At 41.2% G+C, this 25048-nt stretch overlaps 1 protein-coding gene across 3 annotated transcripts in view; it reads left to right on the plus strand.

The window, feature by feature from the left end:
- ADARB1 (adenosine deaminase RNA specific B1) overlaps positions 1 to 25048 on the plus strand; it is a 91131-nt gene that overhangs the window by 37156 nt on the left and 28927 nt on the right. For 2 of the 3 annotated variants that reach the window (XM_075027759.1, XM_075027758.1), the window contains 3 exons: positions 3673 to 3747; positions 10736 to 11667; positions 22757 to 22871. In XM_075027759.1, coding sequence (XP_074883860.1) covers positions 3720 to 3747; positions 10736 to 11667; positions 22757 to 22871 — 1075 coding nt within the window. In that variant the 5' untranslated portion in view covers positions 3673 to 3719. Of the gene's footprint in view, positions 1 to 3672; positions 3748 to 9337; positions 9513 to 10735; positions 11668 to 22756; positions 22872 to 25048 lie in introns of all 3 variants that reach the window. The other variant, XM_075027760.1, reaches the window with a different exon arrangement.

Raw genomic sequence — 25048 nt, forward strand, 5'->3', positions numbered from 1 at the left:
TTCTGTCATTTGTTTTAGGTGCTCCTGGGAGTCTCAGGAGAAGCAGTATGCGTGGGTCAAGTATTTTAGCTCTGTGCCCCTTGAAATTCTGCACTGCTGGTAACAAAATCAGCAGGGAGTTTTACTGCTTAATTGTCATATTTTTACGATCTGCTTGAATTTATGCTGTCTGGCTAGTGGGGAATCTGAACAGCTTCATTGTGCTCAAAAGTGTGGTTTTGCATCTTTTGTCATTGCCTCTCCTCCCTGTTTGTGCAGAATCCTCTTAGTTACTTAAATCGGTGCCTTCTCCAGACAGGGTTGGAGAGTGAAAAGGAATTGTCTTGCCTGAGCAAAGACACTCGTTCAGGTCACAAACTGGGATGATCATAAACATTTTGCAGTGGCGGTAGGAAATTCAGGATATCAGCAGGCATGTGGGCTTTGTTTTTGAAACTGTGAAGTGATGACAAACATAGAGATATATTTCTTTCTCACTCTACTATTAGAGGCATAGCGTTAATTAGTGTAATGAATGCTACAGGCACATTTAACATTTTCAGTAAGGGCTGCTTAGCTCCTGCTGTGAAAAGTAAGCTGTAAAGATTGCAAATAGTAGTGTGCTGAGGATTTGTTTAGTTGGGGATAAACAGATTTAATTGTTCTAAATTACTGAATAACAGTATTCAGAACAGATATTGAAGTTGCAGTCTTGCGCATCTATATGTATATTTTAATGTCATTCTGCATTTCCCAATTTCTGATATTTGGTTTTGGACTACAAGTTTCTTGATGTTTCTGATATACATGTTTAACATTTACATTTTAATCGCCTATGTGTCAGTGGTTGCAGTTTTACAAAAACCTGTTTTTGAAGTGAGAGTTTCACTGGGCAAATCATGCAGTGATCCTGTCCCTAAGTCATCTTCTGGCAGATCAGTGATGAAGTTTGAGTGTGTTCATCAGCAGATCAGTGGTTCAGCCAGCTGTTTGGACTACAGGGGTGGTTAGAGCTGCTTCCGTGGCTGTGGTCATGGTGAAGGGGTGCACCTTCATCATCCCCGTGGGTTATACTGCTGTCAAGTAATTAGCTGTATTGTATGTTTCTGTATCCCTACATATCTTTCATTCTTGGATGGAAGATTTTGTGGGATTTTTTTTTTTTCTTCTTGTGTTAGCAAAGGTAAAACCGAATTGGCTTAAAAAAGAGCAGAGCAGAGCAGAACAGTGTAGTTCATTATGTTTGGCATTTAGGCCTGGACTCTGGATTTGCACCATGCTTTTGCATGCTTTGGATGAAGTGTCTACTAAAAAAATAAATAGGGGTGGAATATCTAGTTTCTGTTCGCAAAACTTGGTAATTCCATATTATGCACTCGGATTACTATAGTGTGCAATCTATGCATTAAGAACAACATCAGTGCAAAGTTCTGCCTTTTGTTTACTAGCTAAAGCTGACCACAGTTTTAATGTAGAGTGGAATTAAAGCTAGATTTTCCCGCAAGAGGTGGGAAGAGAGACGAACAAATTCATTGTTATGGAGCAGGCATTTGGCTATGTTAAAATGAGTGTTGATTTTATTGTGTCAACATTATCAAGTGACCATATTGGTTTATATGGCTCCTCTTGTTGATAACTCTTGACTCTGTTGTCTTATACCAGTGCTGACACTTAAAGAAGTCTCAAAGCATTGAAGTTCCTAAGTATTTGACATTGGCAGCTGGATGAGAGACGCAGATGTGTGTCCTTGCTGAGGGACGGGCAAAATGTAATATAATAGAGCAAATACTTCAGTGCTATAAATTGTGCCAGCCCATACAGCGGCATGAAACCAAGCATTGTCTTTTATGCCACCTACCTTCCGGTGTTCCCACATTTTTGAAGGCACAAACGACCTTTGCTTCCTACCCTGATCTCCCCATCCCTTCCAGCTGCAGCCTCAGCCCTTGGTTTCACAAGGCGTTACCATTCCTGGCAGTATCCTCTTAAGACATCACCGTGCCTCTCTTCTTCCCAGCCATGGCACCCAGGTATTTTTGCTGGTACCAGTAGCAATATACCAGCAGTGAGAATCAGTTCCCTCATCTGATCTGGTGTATGTGACCACAGCCTCAGGCTGAATCAGGTATTGCTTGTTCTGCCGAGTCCTCAGTATCCTGAACACTTACCCACAAGCATCCATGCAATTAACTTTTAAGATATGTACAGTGTAAGTAAAATGTCCACAGATAATTAGAATTTATACTGTCTATGGTAAAAGTAAGCTAAATAAAAGACTGAAACTCTGCTGGGAGCTAATTGGAGTATTCGAAATAACAAAAGAAGGTTGAAGTTTTGCCCTGTGATTCCTGTGACCTATTCATAATAGTTTTGGAGTAGAATCAAAGACGCATTTAAAAGTAGGACTTCAATCTTAATTTAATCTGTCACCAAAAGGAATCAAAGTTTACAGATGTTACACGAGACTAGATTATCACAGAATGATTTTGCATTTGTACTGGACTTTACTTTCTTCAGGTACTTTTCCACTTTAGCTGTGGTAAAAAATCAGCAGAAAATGAGTGCATTATATTAAAAAAAATAAATTGCAATGCAGAACATAGAAAGCACAACACTTAGTTGTCAATGCTTCAGAAAAGCTAAGAGGCAACTGCACAAAATTCAACAGATTGGCAAGTACAAACCAAATTTCCATGATTTGATCCACTCCAGTGTAAGAATGCAAAGCCTGTTAATGCTCCACTACTTTTTCCTCACTGTAATAATGGATCTTTTGTTAAAAGTATAAGTCCCTGTGTGGTTTAGGGGTTCAGTGTTGGAGCACTAGTGGCATTATGTGGTTGGAGCAATTACCTAGAAAGCAACAGATATTAGGTACTTGTTTACTTTTCAGTAAAAACCGAACTGGAATAATAAAAAAACCCAAACCACAAAATCCATCACCCTTAAATTAGTGCTTTTGATTTGGGTAAAAGTGTTGCCTTCTTTCAAACCAAATGCTAGGTAGATTACATATTTTGCATGTTAGATGCTTATATTCACCTTTAGATCAGTCTTTCTTGATGAAATGAAAGTCCCTGTGGTTAATAAAAATCAGTTTCCTCACAGCCAGCTAACCTATATGTCATATCATCTCAACACTTCAGTTAATAAGAAAATCGACATGTAGGAGAGAGGGTCACATTACCCACTCTGTCCTTTGCCTGATATGAGGCTACATCTTTCAGTCATCGATGATCATCTCTGTTTTAGGAGGGTTCTTGGGTCAGGATTTAACCAAACCAAACAGACATTCATCAGTTTGGTGCTGGGTAAAAAAATGCATCTTCAGTGCTTTGACTGCTTGAATTGTCTCTGTGGTAACCTGCAGAGTGTATTTGACATTATTTTTGAGTTAAAAAAAATACTAGTGAGATAAAGTAGTTCACATACTCTTTCAGACCAAAAAAAATATTGTAGTTCATCATACAAAAACCCAAATTCTTGCAAACATTGTCGAATTTGCAATTCTGCAGCATGCACCTCAGCTACAGAAGTAGGCACTTCAGCGAAATACTCTGTGAAAACTGAGCAAAAACTGTGGACAGCTCAAAGCAAAGCCAGTGCCCAGGCTGCTGCTTTTAAAGGAGATTTAATGCTTTACCTTGTATGTTGGTACCTTAAAACTTAAATATCCCCCTCTCTCTTTTCCAGACAGAAGCAGTCTCTGCCAGCCAAGAAACCAGCAAAAATATTCCACAATGGATGTAGATGATGAAGAAAACATGAGTAAGATGTGTTTATTTACACAGTAATAAACTATGTAATAATTTCTGAAGGTGACTTTTTCTCACAAGTACAGGGACAACTGCGAAGAAACTTTGGAAGCACAAATTAAAATTATTTCTTTGTATTCTTTAAAATATGGTATGGAAGACTGAATCAGAGCTTTTGCATTAAAGGTGTTTTAAATACACATGGTTATATGCTAGTCTAGTTATACCTTGTGTCTCATTTTTCTTCCAACAACTGACTAATCAAACAAAGTACTTTCCTGTTTTGAACCAGCAATGGAGAAGGAGAATACTGGTAGCGCCAGTGCCAAGGGTTAGGGACCAGTCAGAATGGAGGGGCGAGACGAAGGAGATGGAGTAGAAGTGTATAAAATAAATGAGGGAGGGCAGAAATGGAGGAAGGAAAAGCAAAAGGAGAAGCTAGAAGAGCTCCCCACAGGTCTTGCATGGCTGATTATTCTCATTAGATGCTGATTGTTCCAACCTTGAGATACCAAATTATTAAAGTGCATTGAAGCACAAAAACAGTCAAATATAGTGATAATTTTGATGCATACGCTGGCAGAGTGCTGCAAGGCTGCTAGCTCTGTGGTATAATTAAGATCTGATAACCTGTGGAGAAAAGTATTCTCATCAAAACATTACAAAAATATTTTTACTATTATTGGCCTTTCAGCTATCATTTTTGTGAATGAGAGAAAGGTTCTGTTGCTGCTATGCTGATGTGCTGTGCCTGACTGTAAATAATTGTATGTGATATAATAACAAATGTGCTTATTTTCCCCCTAAGTGACAATGGCTAACCAATGCGTCTCTGACAAAGCCCAGCAATGTAGGAGACTTTGGAGCAGAAGAGTTGTAGTTCAGTCTGAAGGAGTTACAGAACATTTTTATTGGGAGATAAACGAATTAGATCATTGGGTTTAAAAAAAAACCTGACCAACAACAAACACCACCACCCATGACCACCAGCCCCCAGAAAGAAAACCCCAACCTAAAAATATTGTCTGGACTAGAATGGGTCTTTTTTTCTTCAACTGGAACAGTGAACTCAACTAGAATATGCTTGCTAACACTTTCTTTTCCTTGGTATAAAAGAAATGACTTCAGATGGACCCTTTAGCTATTTCTAAAAGTGGTCTCCCTAAGGAGGACTTCAAAAAATTAAGACCTGTAATTGGATAATTCACATAATATAATTTTTTGGATAAAACATCCCCTTATCTCAATATCTGAGCATAAATAAAAGGTGCCTTCCTGAGCTGGAGAAAATATCATCTCTTTACAGGGGCATCCTGTAAGTGTCCTTAAGCAAAATACTCAATATTTGTCTGCTGCTGGGTTTTTTTTGTGTGTTAGTGCATCAATATGGGAAACCATTCATTGAGCTTTTTGTCTGGTCAGGAGGCTGGCTCCATGGAGTTCTTACAGGTTTGGGGCATGCATTTGTATAACCGCAGTTGTCTCCCAGAAGTATATTTTGACATGTCTTCTGTACCATGTTTTTGAAAGGGAGCTACAGATAACAATGTCTGCTTGGATGAACCCAGTTAATAGAAGGTGCAAGAAGACCTTCCTGCGTCTGTATGCCCACACAAATATAATGAATTTGAAATGTTAAATTGTCAGATCTGGGGGGAGGGGGATCAAAGTTCAAATTCTCAAGTTCTTCACCTTGATTTGTGCAAAGATTTTTTTTAAAAAATTATCTTTCTGTATTTTTATATCTCTTAAGATTGTGAACTGTGATAGCAGAAGTTGCCTATTAAATTTTTTATTATTTTATGTAACTCCTTTTTGGGAAGTATCTTAACAGGAAAGGAAGGTGGGCATATGCAATATTTGTAGCTTGCAGTTGCATAACTTGAATTGCTCTGCAGAAGCCAGAATTAAAATTGGTTTGGTTCAGCTGAAATGTAAGACAGCGATGAGGTTACATTAATATCCCTGAGAAAATACAATGTTTCAGACTTCAAGTTTTAAGGTCTTCCTCCTTTATCCCTTGAACATAGAGAAGATGTTACAAGAGCTATGGGGGAAGATATTTTTTTTTTTTTGGAATGTTTTTATTTGGTTTTCTGTTGCTTTGCATGGAGGGTATGTCTGCAGCATACCCTGCATATTATGTCTGCAGCCCATCTGCATATTATCTCAGCATCAAATCAAGACCCATGGAAGCATCAATACAATAGAAATAAATAATTTGCTAGGTGTAAATTCACCCTGTTGCCTATCCTTATTGATTACCTTATGGGCAAGGGAGAAGTGGGGCATTTTGCAGAACACTTGGGACACTAGCATGTGGCCGTCCTGACCTTTCTCTTTGATCATTTTCCCCCTTTTTCTGAAAAGATGCTCAGAAGAGATCACGTGGGTTTCCTTCTGCCTGTATTTTATGAAAAAATGACTTGTTTAGAATTTCCTCAGGCCAGTAAATGAGAGCAGCAGTGTAAGGGGTAGCTAGAAACATCTTTCGGTTCAGCTAAGAGTCATCTAAATTTAATTAAGTGTGCTCTAGATCAGACAGAGCAGGGAGAGTGATGTCTCTCAGCGAGCAGGTAATGGAAGTTCCCCAATGGATAAAGTGTCTTAATTACTGACACTTTTTAGTTACAGGGAATAAAACCAAAAATAAACCAACACCCTCAGACAGAAGATTTCTTTCTTTACTCGCATGAAAATTTCCTATGCCTCTTTCCTTCTTCAAGTGCTCTCAGGTTTGTAAGCCTCTCAAACAAGATTCCAGGGGCAGGACTTTTCTTCCACTGAAGTTGTCTGCATGTGATACTGTCATCTATGATTTTTACCAAGGCAGCTTCTATTGATGTCAGTGAAATCTCTAGTCAAAGCTGCCAATGATCTTTAGTGACTAGAAAATAAACTAGTCTTATGAAAAATGTCTTATTCTTAAATCATGGGTAGCGTTAATGTTTAAGAAAACGGGATCCCATTATCAAGTGTTTATATCTGTATTAAAGCTACTATAAAGTGTTGAATACAGAGCAGCCATGATGGACCTCAAAGGGCTCTCTAAAGCATTCATTCCTTGAAAACTTATTTAAAGAATGGAAAACACATAGACTTGAAAGTATATTTAAAAGCTAGGATTAGGTTGGTTTTGAACCTCTTGATTTTGGGGCATGTTAGGAGATACACCAAGACTGTGTAACCTTTCTGAAGGAAGACATATGACGTTAACATATAGAAGTTTAATAAAAAAGAAAAAAAGGATAATGAAGAACATCCATTACTGAACCCAGAGATTTTTTTATAGTTCAGATGGTAATTTTTTTCTCTTGCCAGCTCTCTCCTATGCTTTATACTTTCTAATGGTGTTTTAACATTCACAGTTCTCATTTTCCTGCCTTATTTTAGCTGTAATGCTGACAGCACAAGGCTTAATACTGGTTTCCAAATCAGACCAATAGACTTTGAAATTATCTAAGCTGGTTTTTAGAACATGCATGGAGTGGTGGTCCATGTCTGCTGTGACCTTTGCTTTAGAGCAACAAAATTTTGTTCCTTTTGAGTACTGATGCTCCCAGCTTGAGCTGTGATGGGATCCTGAATCAGCCAGAGCTTTCAAGGGGTGAAGATGCCCTCCCTCATTCTCTTGGAATGAGTGAGACACTCCCCAAAGTCTTACAGTCTCTAAACCAGCATATTACCAGAGTGAATAAGACGGCAGAATAGATCAAGAAGAGCAAATATACAGTGCATCCAGCTGTGGGTCCACTGCTGTGAGAAGAAGAGGATGACTTCAGGACAAGGGACAGTTAGAGCCCTGTAGTATAGAGAAGGGATGACAAGGTTGCAATACTAGAGAGATCTGTAAAATCATGAGCAGCACACAGTGTTTAATATTAGAATCATCAAATTGAAAAAATAGCAAATAAAAAACAATAGATGCATTAAGTGAGACTAGCAGATGGGGGTTCAAAGCGAGCAATGGGAGATGTTTTCAATGCAATGTGAAATGAAATTGTGAAACGCATTGCTCAGGACATTGTGGATACCAAGGGTTTATGGGGTCTTGAAAAGCAGTTAGAAAAATTCCTGGGGAAAAGAAAACCCATTGGTGGCTCCCTGCCACGCTCTCTGGGACAGCCCAGAGCTGTGGCTCCCTGCAGGCTGAGAGGCTGCCCTGGGAAAGGGTCTCTGTGTCCTTGCTCTGGTTTGATACCCTCTCTTGGGGTCTTCTGGTGGCCCTGTCACAGGTGGGGAGCTGGACAAGGTGAGGATGAGCTAGTTAGGCCATTCTTAACTTCTCTAATGAGGTGAGATGCCTGGAAAAGGGAGAGCTGTTTCTGAACAGCAGTGGGAGGCTGGGCTGGAGGAGTTACTCCATGTCAGAATATGGATAAGATTAAACGAGATGACTTCTCTGACTTTAATGGGTGGCGATAGCTAATCTTACTTTTTGACTAATCTGTCAGATCTTCTCCAGCCCTAAGGTAATTGGAGGACCTCACAACTGCTGGCCAGGACAGGCTAAAGAAAAGGACCAAAAGTGCATCTTCACCCTCAGCTGGAGAAGCAATTGCTCTTTCTTGCAGTCCAGTGTGACTCTGTGGGTTGAAACAAACCCAGGTCCTTCTGGTTCACACAGAAAGTCTTTTTCTTTCCATCACGTGCAAGGCTTGGATTTGGATCACCTCCACAATGTAGAAACTTGCCTACTTTCATGGTCTCTGGGTTTGACTCAGGCTGCTAGCTCCCTGCTTGCTTTCTCTCCTAGTTTTTTCCACCCTGCAGGTTCTCCAAAGCTAACAAGCCTAGTAGCTCTCAGGCAAGGAGTAGTTTTCTTCCCTTCTTTCTTATTGAGACAAGGTAAGCGTGCAAGTTTCTTTCCTGCTTTCGACAAGTCCCCCCTCTCTGTCAGGTCATCGTTTCCCCTGGCTGTGTCATGAGATGGATTAAGGAGTTCCTCCAGCTGCCATATTTACATGCAAAAGTTCTTTATTTTCACGTTCAGCTGGAGCCTGTTCAAGTCATATTTTCCTTCTGTGGTTTCCACAGGCACTGGTAGTAGTCTTCATATAAACAGAAAGATAAAAACAGAGGCCATTCATTAGTGTTAATTAAAAGATTTCTGTTTAGCCTGAAAGTCATATTGGTTGATAGCAAATTCTTGGTGCTACTAGTAAGAGCAACGTTACAGACATGGTGTTTTAGATGAGATGTAATTTTTGAAGATTACAGCTTCAGTTAAGAAACTAATTGTGAGGAAAGATTTAAAAATTCGCACTATTGTCCTTAGATTCCTTCACCGTGTGTGTGTATATATAAAGAATATATATGCATTAACACTGTGTGTTGACAGCTGTGGTCCTGTAGCACACATTCTGCAGACAATATAACTTGTGGCTGAACGTTAACAAGAGATACTTTATTAAATTTATCAGATTTCTAGCAATGAAATGCTTCAGAATATTTAGTGTTTAATTCTTGGCTGAATTTAATTGACTGGAATTTAATGTTCAGTAATGTACACGTCTTTGTTGTGCTACTGTGATTTAACAAAAGTTGTTCCTACTTTGGCTTTTTCTTTTGATCTTTTTTTTTCTTCTTTTTTTCTCTTCGAGCACCGAAAGGAGTAACCTATCGAGCTTTTGCTGGAGGATGTTATAAATGAAAATTTAGTAACCATTCCATCAGCTTTGTAACCTGGGCGAAGTGATGTGTGCATGGTAGGGGATTCTTAGGGAAGACCTAAAGTGTGGCTGAAATTTGTCACTCTGAAAGAGAGCTTCCACCTTGGTTTGTTCTCACTTCAATTAATATTTATCACCTAGTATCAATGTAGATGTGATATAGATGTTTTGAAGTTTTGGAACAGAGGCGTTAGAAATACTTGACCTACTAAATTTGCCTTTTCATTCACAAATGCCAATATAAAGCACAAATAATTAATTTCCTTAGTTTCTTTATCAGGGTAAAAATGAGGTCTTTGTAGTTATACCAAATCTAATTCTTTAAATATACTTCTGACATACCATTACCCCAACTTTCTACTTCAGAAAAGAAATCATTAAATTAATATTACAGTGCCTTTTTATTTCCCCATTAGAATATCACGATTGTGATTGCGCAGCTTTTGTCATACTTCTTGTATTCTGCATAGTCTTAAGAGAGGATCTTTATCATGATTTTTGGGTTTGTAACTCTGTGACAGCAGTTTGCTTACTTTGCAAGGAATCACAAAATAGCTTGTAAATGACAAAGTTTCTTAATAGAAGGCTGTGTGGAAGTATATAAAGTAGTCCTGTGGTCATGTCAGCACAGCGGACAGCTGTATTTCCTGAGCAAATTGGGGTGAGGTGAAATGAACATCTAAGAAAGGCATAAAAAAGAACAAATTGGGAGAATATGGAATAGCTAAAGAGAAACAAAAGCATTCAAACACTTTTCAGTCATGGTGCCTACCAAAGAGCTGCCTAATTTTTCATGGCTCAGGATTTATTTATGTAATTTCTCAATTTGAGCAACTAAAATCACTGAGAAAAAAAATGTAACATGACTAAAATAAGAATATAGTAGAATTAAATATCCATCTCCTAGTGCTGGTCTTAAGCATCCATTTTTATTTTACTAATGGTAGTTATTTTTTTTTAAGTGTATGCTACTATTACTTATATTTCTGGTTTAAAGCATTTTTCAGGTCAAATGTAACTTACAAGTAAAAGTTTTGTTCCAGCATGATTTAAATGAAACAAACAAACAAACAAACAACCTGCACTGTTTTTTTTGCTATATGGCTGTATCAAATACATAGTTTGAAAATCATTCTTGAGTGTGTTATTTCTTGAATTATCAAGAGGTTGTATTGCATTATTATTATCTCTGATTGTATTGCAAAACATTTAACCTGTGAGCACACATCACTTAACCAGTTACAAAGAGAGATAAAGGAATCTATAAATTTTGCATTTACAAGATCCTGCAACGAAGGCATTGTAAGTTACTCTTTCTGGGCACCGCAGGTTCAAGCAGCACTGACGTTAAAGAAAACCGCAACGTGGACAATGTTCCCCCCAAGGACGGCGGTGGGCAAGGCGCCGGGGAGGGGATGCAGCTCTCCAACGGTGGTGGCAGCAGCAGCAGAAAGCGTCCTTTGGAGGAGGGCAACAATGGCCACTCCAAATTTCGCCCGAAGAAGAGGAAGAAAACACCCGGCCCTGTTCTGCCAAAGAACGCCCTGATGCAACTTAATGAGATTAAACCCGGTTTACAGTACAAACTCCTCTCCCAGACAGGGCCGGTCCACGCCCCCATGTTCGTGATGGCAGTCGAAGTCAACGGGCAGGTATTTGAGGGGTCTGGCCCGACGAAAAAGAAGGCCAAGCTTCACGCCGCCGAGAAGGCTCTGCGGTCTTTCGTCCAGTTTCCAAATGCCTCAGAAGCCCACCTGGCAATGGGGAGGACTCTGTCGGTCAACACGGACTTCACCTCCGACCAAGCGGACTTCCCCGACACCCTTTTCAACGGGTTCGAAACGCCGGTCCCTTCCGATGCTTCCTTTTACCTAGGGTCCAATGGGGACGGGTCCTTTAGCTCTAGTGGGGACTACAGTTTGCCATCATCTGCCGTAGCCAGCAGCCTTTCCCAGTCTCCTCTTCCTGCGCCATTGCCCTACCCCTCCGCCAGCGGGAAGAACCCTGTCATGATCCTCAACGAGCTGCGGCCGGGGCTGAAGTATGAGTTTCTCTCAGAGAGCGGGGAGAGCCACGCCAAAAACTTTGTCATGGCTGTGGCAGTGGACGGTCAGACTTTTGAAGGCTCAGGAAGGAATAAAAAGCTGGCAAAAGCTCGGGCCGCACAGTCAGCCCTGGCATCCTTGTTTAACATGCAGCTGGACCAGACCCCATCTCGACAGCCCATTCCCAGCGAGGGGCTTCAGTTACACTTGCCACAGGTAGGAAGCCCTTTGGGTTTTGTTGATGTCTTTGGGTAATGACCAAGAATAGCCAAGTCATACATATTAAATCAGCTTGAACAGCTTTTCTGCTGTTTATTCTGCTTCTGTAGGTGTCTGTGTGCATGTATATATATATTTATGTATATATTAGGTGATTTATCCACTTATGGCTTCTGACAATTGTATGAACTCTTTGTATTCTGTTGGACAGAGAGGAGGCTTTGTTGCTGATGCTTTCAGCCTTGATCATGTCATGTAAGAGAGCACCAATCCCAGTGCAGTGCCAGCTTGGATTATGGTTTGTTGAAAGGTTGAATCGCATCTTGCTTATCTTAGGCAGTGAGATTTAGATGGAGTTCAAGTCAGAATTACTGCTTTAAGTAAAATTATTATTTGATACAACAGTTTTTAGCAGAGAAGAAAATTGTTCTCTTCTGCAAACTGAAATTGTTGGCATTAACAGGGCTGAATAATGGAAGTCAAGGACAGATTAAGTGAGGCTGATGCAGTCACCACTTATTTCCAGGGTCTAAATAAATGACACACTCGCAGTGCATGTATCCAAGACGTGTTTAAATAGCTGTCGCCTAAAGGTTTGTGCTCTAATCAACTTTAGTTAATAAGTATATGTAAGTTACTTAGGCAAGTAAATCTGGATGAGAAGTAGTTTAAATCAAATAATGAACATACCAGAAATAGACCAGAAATTTAAAGTAGCTAGAATGGATTAATGTTTTATTTTTTTTAATGAAGAAAAATTTCTCCCTTATTTGCTTGCTTGTGTTTCTCCCCAGTCAAACTAAAGTAATGATTGTTCGACTACCCTCTTTCTACTGTGTCTCTTGTGTTCTTTTTAATGATATTACATGCCTGTCTAAATTCAGATAGTTGCCTGTGACTTTTTGGTGACTTTCTATCTGTTTATTACGAGAATTTCAAGATTTTGACCTTTTCTATCTCAGAAACATTGTTTTAGATTTCATTAAAATTATAAGGCACTGGTCTGATTTGATAACATGGAGTCGAAGAGTATAAGTAGATGTTATGACTATTTTAAGTATGTTGTTTTCTCAAAATGCATGGACAATATGCATCGTTTAGAAATTCCTATATGCTTTCTTTTTTAATGTTGCACAATTATTGCATTGTTGATGAATGTTTCCTTCACTTTCAAATCTAGGATCATGCTATTTCAGGTAGTTACAATTTCTTCCATAGATTCAGTAATTTCAGACTGTGTTCTCTGCTCTGCTTTTAAAAGTAGATATGGCCCCAGACACCAAAAAAATTTCACTGCCAGTCATTTATGTGTTATTAGTTCTTGAATCAGTAAAATGGTGAAAATGGGAACTGGCACAGGGAAGCGGGAAGGTGAGACGTGAGAGAGGTGTCATTCTAAGAGGGTAAAGTTGTTTTCTGCCCAGCAGCGCAGCATATAACAGCTTACACAGCCTCTTTTCTTTAAGGGACTTTGATGGGATTGCGGGGCAGTGCTGGGTTTTTCCGAGCTCCTTGCCTTTGTCAGGTTTTGACCAAGTCCCAGGTAGCTGTCCCAGAGCTCATGGGATGACCAGGGCATTTGAGCCTAGAGTACAGTGTTAAATAACAGAAAAGCAAATCATTCAAACACTATTTTCAATTTTTTCCAGTGCTCCTACACTGACCTTGTGTACAACAAAGCATGCCCCAGGGCTAGCTTGCGTTTCGCCTGTCTTATAGATGTGCATTGAAAAAGGCTGCTCCGGTGTGGAGGAGAACCCGGTGGGCTTTAGGAGTAACGCCAAATATGCTGGGTGGGAAGGGAGAGGTTGCTGGTGCTGCCTCATGTAGACTCAATTCAAAGCCAGTTATTTATTCAGAGGCTTTTGATCAACTTGTCATCAGGACATCGTCGCCCTTTCTGCACTTTGCTGTGTTGTATGACTTTGCTTTTAATTATAATTAGCTGTCAAGTTATTGGAATTATATCAGGTCTGTTACTAGTGATTTTTGGTCTGGTATGTATTAATGATTAATAAGGGATTTAAGCATTTGTGATGTTTTCAGGTCCTGCTTTATTTATCTTTTTTTTTTTTAACTCTGTGAGTTGTTTTATTTTTTTACAGAGTGTTTACTCAGGATGTGTAAAGATGTTAAATTTGGAGATAATCCTAAAGTGGGTGAAGTCACAAACATTGGAGACTACAGGAACGATGTAAATGAGGATAGGATTTGTTATAACCCATAGACCAAATAAAATGCTGATTGGGTTGGAAAAAAATGGAAACTGGAAACATGTGAGGGGAGGAAAAATCCAAATACCAAATGATTAGTGAAATAATAAAAGTACAGTGTGGTTGTGCCAATGAATATGTTGGAATTGACTGCCTGGGTGCCAGGTTCAAAACCTGCCTGTAGCTGGTGTGTTAATTTGTGGTGCCTCGTGAGAAAAAAATGATAGAGCGAGTCGAGAGGAGAGATGATCCGTGCTCCAGTGGTTGTGGTTGTGAGTATCGGCTGAAATGCCTATCTGTGATCCCATGCCTCCCCATAGCTGCAGGTGCTCTGGAGAAAATTAAATGCGGAGATACACACACAAGCTATCAAATGGTACAGAAGGGCAGCTGACATCAGGAATCACCTTATAAAATGGGCATAGGTATAATATTATGGTCTGTAGAGTGGGTTATTGAGGTGTTGATCCTGTGGTTTAATACGTTTAAAACCAGTCTCTGCAAAGCAAGCTTTTCTGCTTGCTTACAGCTTGACCTTTTGTGAATGTCAAAGCAATGTTGCCTGCAGTGAGGAAAATCTCTTTGCTGGGAAACTGAGTTAAAGCCAGTAAGTCACTCAACATGTGCCTCAGAGCGGATGAAAACGCCCTGCTGAAAAAATCAGTCCTTGTGCATTTATCACCTTGCCAGTGTTAAAATTGTTGTTAAGGTTGTCAGTCTTCCATCATAGGGATTTGCCTCTCCAAAACAAAGAAAACATTTTTATGGTTAGCTACGCTTTGTAAATTGATAGCCATCTTCACTGTACCTCCCACCCTTCGATGCAAGGAGGTGTCCTGTGTTCTGCAGTAAGCCACAGGATGCAACCAAGGGCTCTAAAATGTTTGTCCTTCAAGTTTTATTATTTTCCATGGAAGAAAACTGCATATTTCAGTGTACTTAGATTAATATCATTAAATAGTTTAAGTGCATGGCTTGTCATAGGTCTACAGAGTTGGTAGATGATGAGAACTGGAGAAGACGGTGAAATGTGAACAGTCTTTTAAAATCACTTCTGAAAACAAAGGGGTCACACTTTTATAGATGAAGCGTGGAAGTCAGTGTGACCAGGTTTTTGAAAACTGTTAGTGCAAAGTCCAAGTCTGATTTCTGATGCAGAGTATTGTTGAGCACTCAATCACAGCAGAAGCCATCCTGGGCCAGGCAAAAGCTCCTTCTCACACATATCCCATCCTCGGTGCCACATCTCTACCAGCAGCCCCAGCACTGGGAATCGGGAGGTTTGCAGGGGATGCTGGTGCTGGCTGAGGCCGTCTCCACCCACGGAACTGGTCCTGCTGCTGAGCATTGCCTTGGACATCTCAGGGGGGTGGGACAAGGACATCCTTGGACATCTCAGGGGGGTGGGACAAGGACATCCTTGGACATCTCAGGGGGATGGGACAAGGACATCCTTGGACATCTCAGGAGCAGCAGATGCTCTGTTGGACTTTGCTATTTCTTCATTTTTTATGTCTTCATCACCCAGAGATAAGTCTCCCAGAGATCACTTGTTTTCTCTCCTTTTTTTTCTTTTCCCTTAGATGCTCCCTGTTTCCCAAAGAAGGCTGTGAGGGGTCTCAGAACTCTGTCAAAGGTGGGATGGTGCTGCCCCTAAAAGAAGTACTCGGGCCAGTACCAAATGCCTTGGGGAAAAAAACTGAGAAAATGTCATGACCCAGACTGGACAGACCAGGGAGTCATGTTTAATTCAAAATTCCCTTGGGCTAAATTAAGGTGAAACGACACCAAATGATCAGTTAAAGATTTTATTCATGACAGAAGCAAACTGAACTGGGGAGGCATGGTAGTAGGTGGCAGGGTTTCTCACAACAGGAATTGGCATAAGACTACTTCTGTTAACCCTGTAACCCGTGGTAACCATATACATCGATTCAGGGAATAAGGAGATCCCTCCTCTTGGGTCCCGAGGTTCAGAGCAGACCCCCTTGCTTTCTAGACTCCTCCTCAGAGAAGGGCCCAGGGGCAGCTGGGTGCACTCCTAGTCCCAGACTTGGTCAACGGTTTTTGTCTTAAAGGGATGAGGTGTAGGGATTGTGGACAGAGAGAAGACAGAGAGAGAAAAAAGGAAGAGAGAAAGATTTCACTGGTCCTGTGTCCAGTGTGGGTTCAGTCAGCCGAGGGGTCCAGCCCGGTGGGCTTGCACACCTGGGGCATCAGTTGGTGTCCTTTTATCATCCTTGCCCCTCCTTCGGGCGGGCACCCGAACTCGTCAGGCTAATGAGCAGTTTGTGAGCCTTTGGGCTTGGGGGCCATTTGTGGAGTAACTTCTCCTATCCTGCAGACATGGCCATTGTTTGATCTTTGTATCAGAACAGGGAGCTGTGGACCCTCCAGCACGCCCTCCCCCTCCTGTTGCTGATGTCTGAGCTGGTGGGCTTTTCACCTTGGTTCCTTGCTGTGCAGGGTTTGTCTTTAAGCAGAACTTGCCCCGCCACAATGTTTGAGACATTAACTCTCAGTCTCTCACAGAAAAGGACATATTGGTAGCAGTACTTCCCCAGTATATGCTTCTAACCTTCAGCAGTTTGTGTCTCAAGGATTTTCTCAGCCAGAAATGGTGTCTTTCAGTCTGAGAGTCCTTGATGGATTATATTTTCCCCCATGAATTTCAACCCTTTCTTGAACTTCTGTAATCTTTTAGCTTCCACAGCACTTGTAGCAGTAAGTTCCACTGTTTAAGTATGTATTGCAGGAAGAGTCTCATCTTGTTTGTTTTGAATGTGGGGCATGCATCCTGGTGTGCCCCGGTAAAATGATCTGGGTCCCAGTAATAGACTCTTTACCAGCAGTAAAGAAGGGCACTTGGTGACTTTCAGTAAAGTCTGCTGGTATAGGCTGCCAGCATTGCTGATGGAAACGGTTTCCATCAGATGGTAGGAACCTGCTGGTAGAGGTATCCTCTTTAGGCCACTGATGGCCTCTGTTAGGAAACCCACCATATAAGCTTTATAATGATATTTTCCAGGTTTCCTCAAACTGTTTGCTTAAAAAGATAGCTGATTAGTCAGGATGCAAAGAGGTGGAAATTAGAGAATTGGAATTGTAAATATTGAAGCTTAAATATAGAGTTATTTAGATTAGTGAAAGCTGAACTATTGTGAGAGAAAGCGACTTGAGCTACACGAGTAAGCAGTGTAGCTGCAGATGAAATTAATTTTAAAAAATCCACTACAGGGAATACTTTTAATCATTCACCTAATTGTGTTGCAGATTCTATTTATCCTGTTTGTTATTGTGGACAGACATTGAAACAAAAGGTTAAGCAGAAGAAATGGAGTGAGAGCTAGTACTGCAATGGCTACTTTTACTTGAAGTGCTATGTTAATCCTGGTTCAACATGGAGTGGAGGGGAACTATAAAAGAAGTTTTCAAATGTAGAAAAGATAAAAAAATTAATGATGAAAATGATCAGAGATCTGGGAAAGCTGCTTCTGCAGAGGTCCTGAAGAGCTCTAGGCAGTTTATTGCAATCACCTGGTTAGTGTAATCAGGAAAATGAGAATGTAACCGATTCAAACCTAGCAAAAAGATAATGCTGAATATATTTATGGGAATGTTGTGGTTTAACCCCAGCCATCAACTAAGCACTACACAGCCTTTCACTCACTCATCCCACCCAGTGGGATGGGGAAGAGAATCAGAGAAAAAAAAGTAAAACTCATGGGTTGAGAGAAGAACAGTTTAATAGGGCAGAAAGGAAGAAACAAATAATGATAATAATAATGGCATGACAATAATAATAAAAGGATTGGAATATACAAAACAAGTGATGCACAATGCAGTTGCTTGCCACTCACGGACCAATGGCTAGTTAGTTCCCGACCAGTGATCCCCCCAGGCCAACTCCCCCCAGTTTATATACTGGGCATGACATCACATGGTATGGAATACTACTTTGGCCACTTTGGGCCAGCTGTCCTGGCTGTGTTCCCTCGCAACTTCTTGTGCCCTCCAGCCTTCTCACTGGCTGGGCATGGGAAGCTAAAAAATCCTTGACTCAGTATGAACACTACTTACCAACAACTGAAAACATTGGTGTGTTATCAACATTCTTCTCATACTGAACCCAAAACATAGCACTACACCAGCTACTAGGAAGACAATTAACTCTATCCCAGCTGAAAGCAGGTCAGGGAATTAATGAATTATATGTTGGAATAGTTGCTGTGGAATTGGAAGAAATGTAAAAGATACATCTGCATCAACAGTGAAAGACTCTACTGCCAGGCAGGAGTTTCTTTAAATAAATACAGGAAACTTTGGAGCGCTAGAAAATAATTACCCTGTTTTATTAGTGTAGGTATGTTTCCACCTTCTCTGAATTGTGTGTGCTGGTCACTGTCAGAGGAGAGATAATGGACCTGGTTGACCTTGATTTTACCTCCTGTGGGCACTGCCACTGCTCATCAGCTCGTGAAAGTTCACATGAGCCCTAAACTGTGAAGGTAAGAAGAAATAAAGCTGAGGGAGAACATTTGTGCTTGAGAAGGATCACTGGAGATCCAAGGAGAGCACAAAAGGTTGGGAGGTCTTGGGTCAGTTCCCCAGTGAGAGCTGGGTGCTGTCAGCCCATGCAGTGCCCCTGCTCCCGCTGCTTTTGGTTCCACCACGCAGGTGATGACCAGCATTCATCTGGGGTGGTCTCTATGGCTTGCCAAGGTCTTCCTTCAAATCCAGACAGACCTGAGCTTCATCAGCTTCAGAATGTTTTAAAACATGGATGGTCAGGGGTGTTCTGCTACGACATTGCTGCAATTTTTATATTAACCAAAATCAGTCTGTATGTATAGAAAAGAAGTGGATTCACTGTAACTTCATCAGAGAAAGGACCAACACACCCAAAATAGCTTTGAGCTCACATGCCTTAATGAGCAAACTATCAGCTATTTTAGGTCTTTCCGTTTTTGAATTACCAACTTTGAATAATGATTTAATGCAGGAGCGGGGGTAGAGAAACTGTGTGTCAGATGTTAGGGCACTCATTGGGAAGGCAAGACACGAGTTCAATTTCTGTTCCAATGAATATTTATTTATTGAAAGGGAATAGAGTCAGAATGATAAGTGAAAGATCCCTACTGAGGCCAGTCAGTGGCCTGGGCTTGATGTGGAGACAGCTTCAAGTCCTTGGTTTTGAGATGGGGACAGCAAGGACATCATTTTAGGCCAGTAAGTCTTGTTCCCAGAACTGCAGTGGTCTGTTCATAGCCTGCCTTATTCCTATCTCTTCCATGCTCTTGGTGACTTTTAACTATGTTAATGTAATAAACCACCTGGGAGAAAAGGATAATTCTATTAATTTATTGGGTGACTATTCTTATAAGAGACCAAAACCTTAGCAGCTAAATATGTAGACATTTAATAGTTATTGTTGCTCACCACCAACCTGTTGTCACGCAACTTGATTATCAAATAGGATAAAAAAATCTTTAAAATATCTGCCTGTTTTCTGGCAGTGATTTTCTGCCCCCCTCCCCTACAGTTCCTCCTGTATTGTTTGCATCTATAGCGGTCATTTTGTCTTGCTTGAGTTCTGCTTAGTCCTCCTTATCAGCCCTCCCCAGTGTCTGGCTTCATGTTCATTCAAGCGTTTTTAGGCTTCCTTGCCAGCAGCTTAGTTCCACGCTGTTTGAGATGCAGCCCCATATCATCCTTCTGTGCCAGCTTACATCTTCCCAGAGGGACTCACTGTGTTCTCACTTGTATACCAACACCATAGTTTCCTCTGCTTTGCTCATAAGCAGTGTGAAAAAAATAATCTTTTTGGAAAAAGCTAATGTGTCCACCCTGTATGCAAGCATCCTACCCAATTGCTGTTCAAGTAGCCTTTTTGTCAGCTATATTGGCAGGTAAATTGCCCATGGGTTTCCTCCCAGTAACACCTGGCAGTTTCAGTTCCCACCTCTTCATGAGAACTTCCTCAAGCCAGCCCTGGTTCCCCCAGGGAGTGGGCAATCGCATGGCTCTGTAGATCAGCCTCCATTTGGCCGGGTAGATTGAGAATCTGTGTAGTGAGTTACCAGTGTTCAGTGATCCTGGAAGAAGTGTTCCTCTGTGTTCACCCTTGGCAACCAGTCGGTTTGGTTTAGCATTTTGGAATCACCATTTCTGGTATATGCGGAACTTTGAGGTTTTGTGTAGCTCAGCCTTGGAGAAGATTCCTTCAGTTACCAGTCATCATGCTCCCTTTTTTTTTTTTGGAGGAGTGACCCATATTGTTTATTACCTAGGTGGCAAGCCCTTCTGGCAGGCTTTGAAGCCTCTCTGAAGCATTGTATTCTCTTTGTGGATCAGGTCTGTCCCTCTTTGGAAAAGTTTGTTTCGCTAGTATATTCCATCATAATGTCATTCAACATGATTTTACATTGCCTGGTAGCTTGTCAGCTGCCAGCTGTGTTCTCCTGTCCAGCACTTCATGATGTAAGGTAGAGCAGAAAAATACATATATTACAGAAATGAGAGCATAAAACTTGCAGCAGGGAAGCAGTATTCATAATTATGCAGTGGGGCTATGGAAAAAACAGTGGAATGGGGACTCTGTTTCTTGTCCCTGCAGTGACCTGCCTGTGTGGCTACAGGGAGGTTAATCATTTAAGCCTTTTGTATATTAATTTTCCGTTTCTAAAACCAGGGTGATGATAAAACAGTCACTCATTATTTTTCTTTTGTGTACCTTAAAGTTCAGCTTTCTGCGTTAGGTAGGCACTAGCACAATTAAATGCAGATTTTGTGCTGCATGGTCGTGGTGCTGTCAGAGCACAGATTGTAACACAATTGTGGGTCCAGCAGCAAAAAGACCTTGTTTGAAAATCAGTGCCTGACCAGACATGTTTGTAGTCTCTGAGGAAAATTGTGTTCCTGAAAAATTTCTTCATCTGTTGATAAGAGCTTCTGAGTTGCAGTCCATTCAAATGCATCAAGAAAATTTGTATTTGCAATGTCGAGGGTCTTCTGACTCTACAAGTTGTGCAATTGCAAAACATTGGCCAGCGCTTGGTGCAGATGTGACCTCAGTCACCACTGACTGCTGGTCACTGTCTCCAGTCAGATTCTGTAAAAAGCTGTCAAGCTCAGAAATCATGACACATGAGCTTTAATTATTGCTTCTTTGGCTGCTAAAGCTTTTCCAGAAGGAAGTTAACATTGAGAGCTCCTCCACGTTATTTCTAGGCTGTCAGTTCTCATAACTATTGTTAAGAAAATGGTGGTGAATCAGACTGGCAGTCTTCAAAACCTCTTTTTCTTTTCTTTCTTTTCTTCTGACCCTGGCAGTCTGTTTTTAGAACTGATTGTGTTTAAGAGTTTGTACCGTTTCAAGTGGGTGCCCCCAAGCTCTGTATACTGCTGCCCGTCAGCCCTGTTGATTTGCCTTGGACTCTCTGGAGGGGTGAGAGTGGTATAGAATCTTCTTCTATTACTGAGAGCCCAAAGGCAGTTTGTAAGCCCAAGACTCAGCCACAAGTGTCCTTTTGGGCTTGATGTAGTTGCTTACATGTGTCTAGCACCACGTTGGATGCTCTTGGGTATCTAAGACATCTGCATGGTGCTGGCAGGTAAGACATAGGACCTGTGTCTTTCTGGTGTGTAAACCTGTGGGCCAGGTGGTTACCCCAGAACATCTCAGATACTGCTGGGTGCCAACACACAGACAACCACCGCAAGCTCTTTACGCCTGGTGCTCCGAGATAGGGACCTGAGCTCCCTCCCCAGCTGCCCACTCCTCTCCAGCTGCTGGTCCCAATGCTGGTGGAACATGCGTGGGGATGGGCTGCCGTGTCTCTCCTGCCAGCCTGGGGACTGCTCATCATGCTGTCTAGCACGTAACTTGCCTTTCTCAGCCACTCCCTTGGGAACAACCAGCTGTGCTAGCATAGATTGCTCTGGTTTTCAGCTTCCTTTCAGGTGAAAATTCAAGAATTTGATCTTGACTCATCTGTTCTAGCTGTTATGGTTCCAGCTGCCTTAAAAACAGCAGGTGAGATTAGCTGCAGTGTTGAACTGAGCCGTTGTTCAACAAGAGCAGGACTGGTATTTTGAAGTTTTCCTTAATGTTAGAAGTTAGCCCCCCTTACAGCCTGACCAAAGTTGCTTGCTAACCCTGCTGTCAAGATACGAAAAGGCTCTGACTGTTATTGTTCAAGTTTTCCTGAAGGTGAAAGAGATAAATCCTTCCTAATTTTGAGATAGCTTATTTTGGATTATACACTGACATTTTCTATTCCTAAACTTGTATATGCCTTGTAAAAATAAAATAGAAAGCGTTTAACCAGTGTTGAAGACAGATTCGTTCTTATTTGTGTAATAGCTAGATAATGAATTTGATTGTTATAAAAAAAAATAAATGTTTACATGTTGGTTTGAGGAGCCTGGGTTTTGCACTTCATTCTTCTTGTCAGGTCTAATGTTGAGGATACTGAAATGATGTGTTTTGAGGTTTGAGCATGAAGGTATAGACTTATCTGTCTATCCAGTTGTTCTCCTAAGCCTCAAATGTTCATAACGATCATGAGCATTAGGTACTTTGATGCTTGGCTTAGGGCTGTCTGACTCTGTTGTAATAGACGTGGTGTACACAGAGCTCTGCTTCCACTTATACAGAGCTGCGAGTGCTCAGTATGCCTGAAAATTGGAGCCAGCCACCTCCTTGACATACTGCTGATGCCTCACTGTCCATTTTTAAAGTGAACAATAAAAACTTGTTCAATTTATTGTGTCAAATCATTTAAAAATGCAAATCATTATAATCTAATGCTGCTGTAATTTTTAAGTTATTTGTTTAATTTCCTCATGTGCATTTCTGTGTGATCCTACAGGTTTTAGCTGATGCTGTTGCACGCTTGGTTGTAGATAAATTCAGTGATTTGACAGAAAATTTCACATCTCCACATGCACGTAGAAAAGTCCTTGCTGGAATTGTCATGACAACAGGTAAAAAAAAAAAAAAAAAAAAAGTACTATTTTAACTGCTTAAATATGAGAGCTCTGTTTGCGTTCTAGGAAACTATCTTTTTTCAGTCAACCAGTATTGAAATATATTTTTACTGTTTAATCTTCAAGGTGCAACAAATGTAGCAATTAAGTCTTGGCTAAAGACAATTACAGGAAAATCAGACCTGCAAATACTTCTGTTTCCACAGAGTTCCTGTCTTCTGCCTGATTGAGACATCTGAGATAACTCATGGTCTACAAAATACATGTACCTTTTAAAATTAACCATGCAACGTTTTGAAAGTAAATCTAAAATAAATTTCACCGCATCGGTCACACAGATGGCATTCTTGGTTTTTGGCATATTATGTAAGAAATTATGCTTGCTTTCCAAGTTTTTAAGGTTTTGCACTTTGTTAGTTATTCTTGCTATACTTTATTCTTAGTGCTTTGTGTCTCAGTCATTTTAGTAAAAATATCTGAAGAAAGCAGCTTATGTTTTGGCAGCTGACACTGGTGTGCACATACAAGCGGCAGTAATGTGGTTCTCTGATTGCTGGCACGAGATCCGTGTTCTGCCAGATCACCCAAAATGGTAAAGTTCTGCCCTAAGCTCATCTGTGACCACGCTGCTGCTGAATTTTCCTCAGGCTAAGATTTATCTTGGTCCTCAATCCATCTGAACCCTTGATGGGACATTCATTTGGGGTCTGTCATGAAACGTCCCCAATTAGTTGTACAAGTCAGGTGGATATCGGTGGATAAATGGTGATTTGGGCAACGCCAGCCCTTTCCTCCCACGGGGATGTTTGTAGGAGCTTCCTGCACAGCGCAGAGAGGTCTGAGGATGCTGGTTAGGGCAGATGATGACTGCATGCTCTAGGGACAGGGCAACGTGACAAGGGGACATTGTGGCCCAAACTCTGTCACAAGACATCCGTGGTGGGCTGACTCTTGCCAGCAGCCAAACACCCACCCAGCCTCTCACTCGCTGCCTTCTCCTGGGGGATGGGGAGAAAATGGAAGGAGAGTGAGAAGATTTGTGGGGTAGACAAACACCTTAACCTCGAACGTCCTCTCTTCCTTTCCCTGAGCACAACACTTCTGGTGTGGTCACTTCCCTTGGTCACTGTCGCTGAGCTGTCCCAGCTGTGTCCCCTCCCGGTCTCTTGCTCACCCCCAACACACTGGCCTTTGGGAGGTTTGGAGTGAACACCTTGATGCTCCTCAAGCACTGCTCAGTGACAGCCAAAACATTTGTGTGGTACCAACACCGTTTTAGCCCCAAATGCAAAGCACTGTGAGGAACATGCTGTAGTTTTATTTAATATACTTTGTGATATTTAACAAGTTTTTATTGTAATTACAGTCCTGTGTCCACAATTCCCAGAAGAGCCATGTGACCAAAGAATTAAGACTTAATTAACATGTGAATACATTTTGATTAACTGAAGAAATAGCTTTACACAGAATTAGAAACCATCTTGGCATGGATACGTGTCTGGGGAACCCCTGGAATTAGACGACCCCATTGCACAGCCTTTTGTTGTAGAGTGAAGCGGCTCCCTGCTTCTTGTCCATGGCCTTCTCCTCCAGCCCTGTGGGCAGGAGGGGCAGCTGGGCTCAAGTTCTTTTTTTTTAAGGCCATACATTTCATCAGGAATGAAAGCTCAAACAGTCCATGTCTCAATTACTTTTTTAATTACTCAATTACCAATTCCCTTGCTAATTACTGGTTATGCCCCTTATGTCGGCACTGCTGTCGTGCAGCCAGGTGGTTATGGGACGATCCTCAACTCTAGGTGCTTGGGGTGCATTGAAAGTGCGTTTTCTGCTTTTTTTCCTAGTGCCATAACTACTCTGTGGGAGGAAGACAGCAGAAGGCATTTGGCAGGGCTTGGCCACTCTCTGCCTCTGCTGGTGAGGCCTCAAGAGCTGCAGAGGAATTAGTGTGGCTTGTTGGGGCTTTTTTTGCTGAGTGTTTTGCTAGAGGGATGTAACATTTTGGCCTGTCTTTCTGAATTCTTCATGTAGGTGACCTTTTTTTGTGTGTGATAAAGACAGTTCTCTGTATAGAAAAAAACCCAAAATACTTTTAAAATTCTATTGTACAGAATGATTTATTACCAAGAACTACACTTCTGGAAGCATTATACTGCTGGTAAGCTTTACAGTGG

This window comes from Buteo buteo, chromosome 5 (genome assembly GCF_964188355.1).
Source record: "Buteo buteo chromosome 5, bButBut1.hap1.1, whole genome shotgun sequence".
Classification (NCBI taxonomy): Eukaryota; Metazoa; Chordata; class Aves; order Accipitriformes; family Accipitridae; genus Buteo; species Buteo buteo.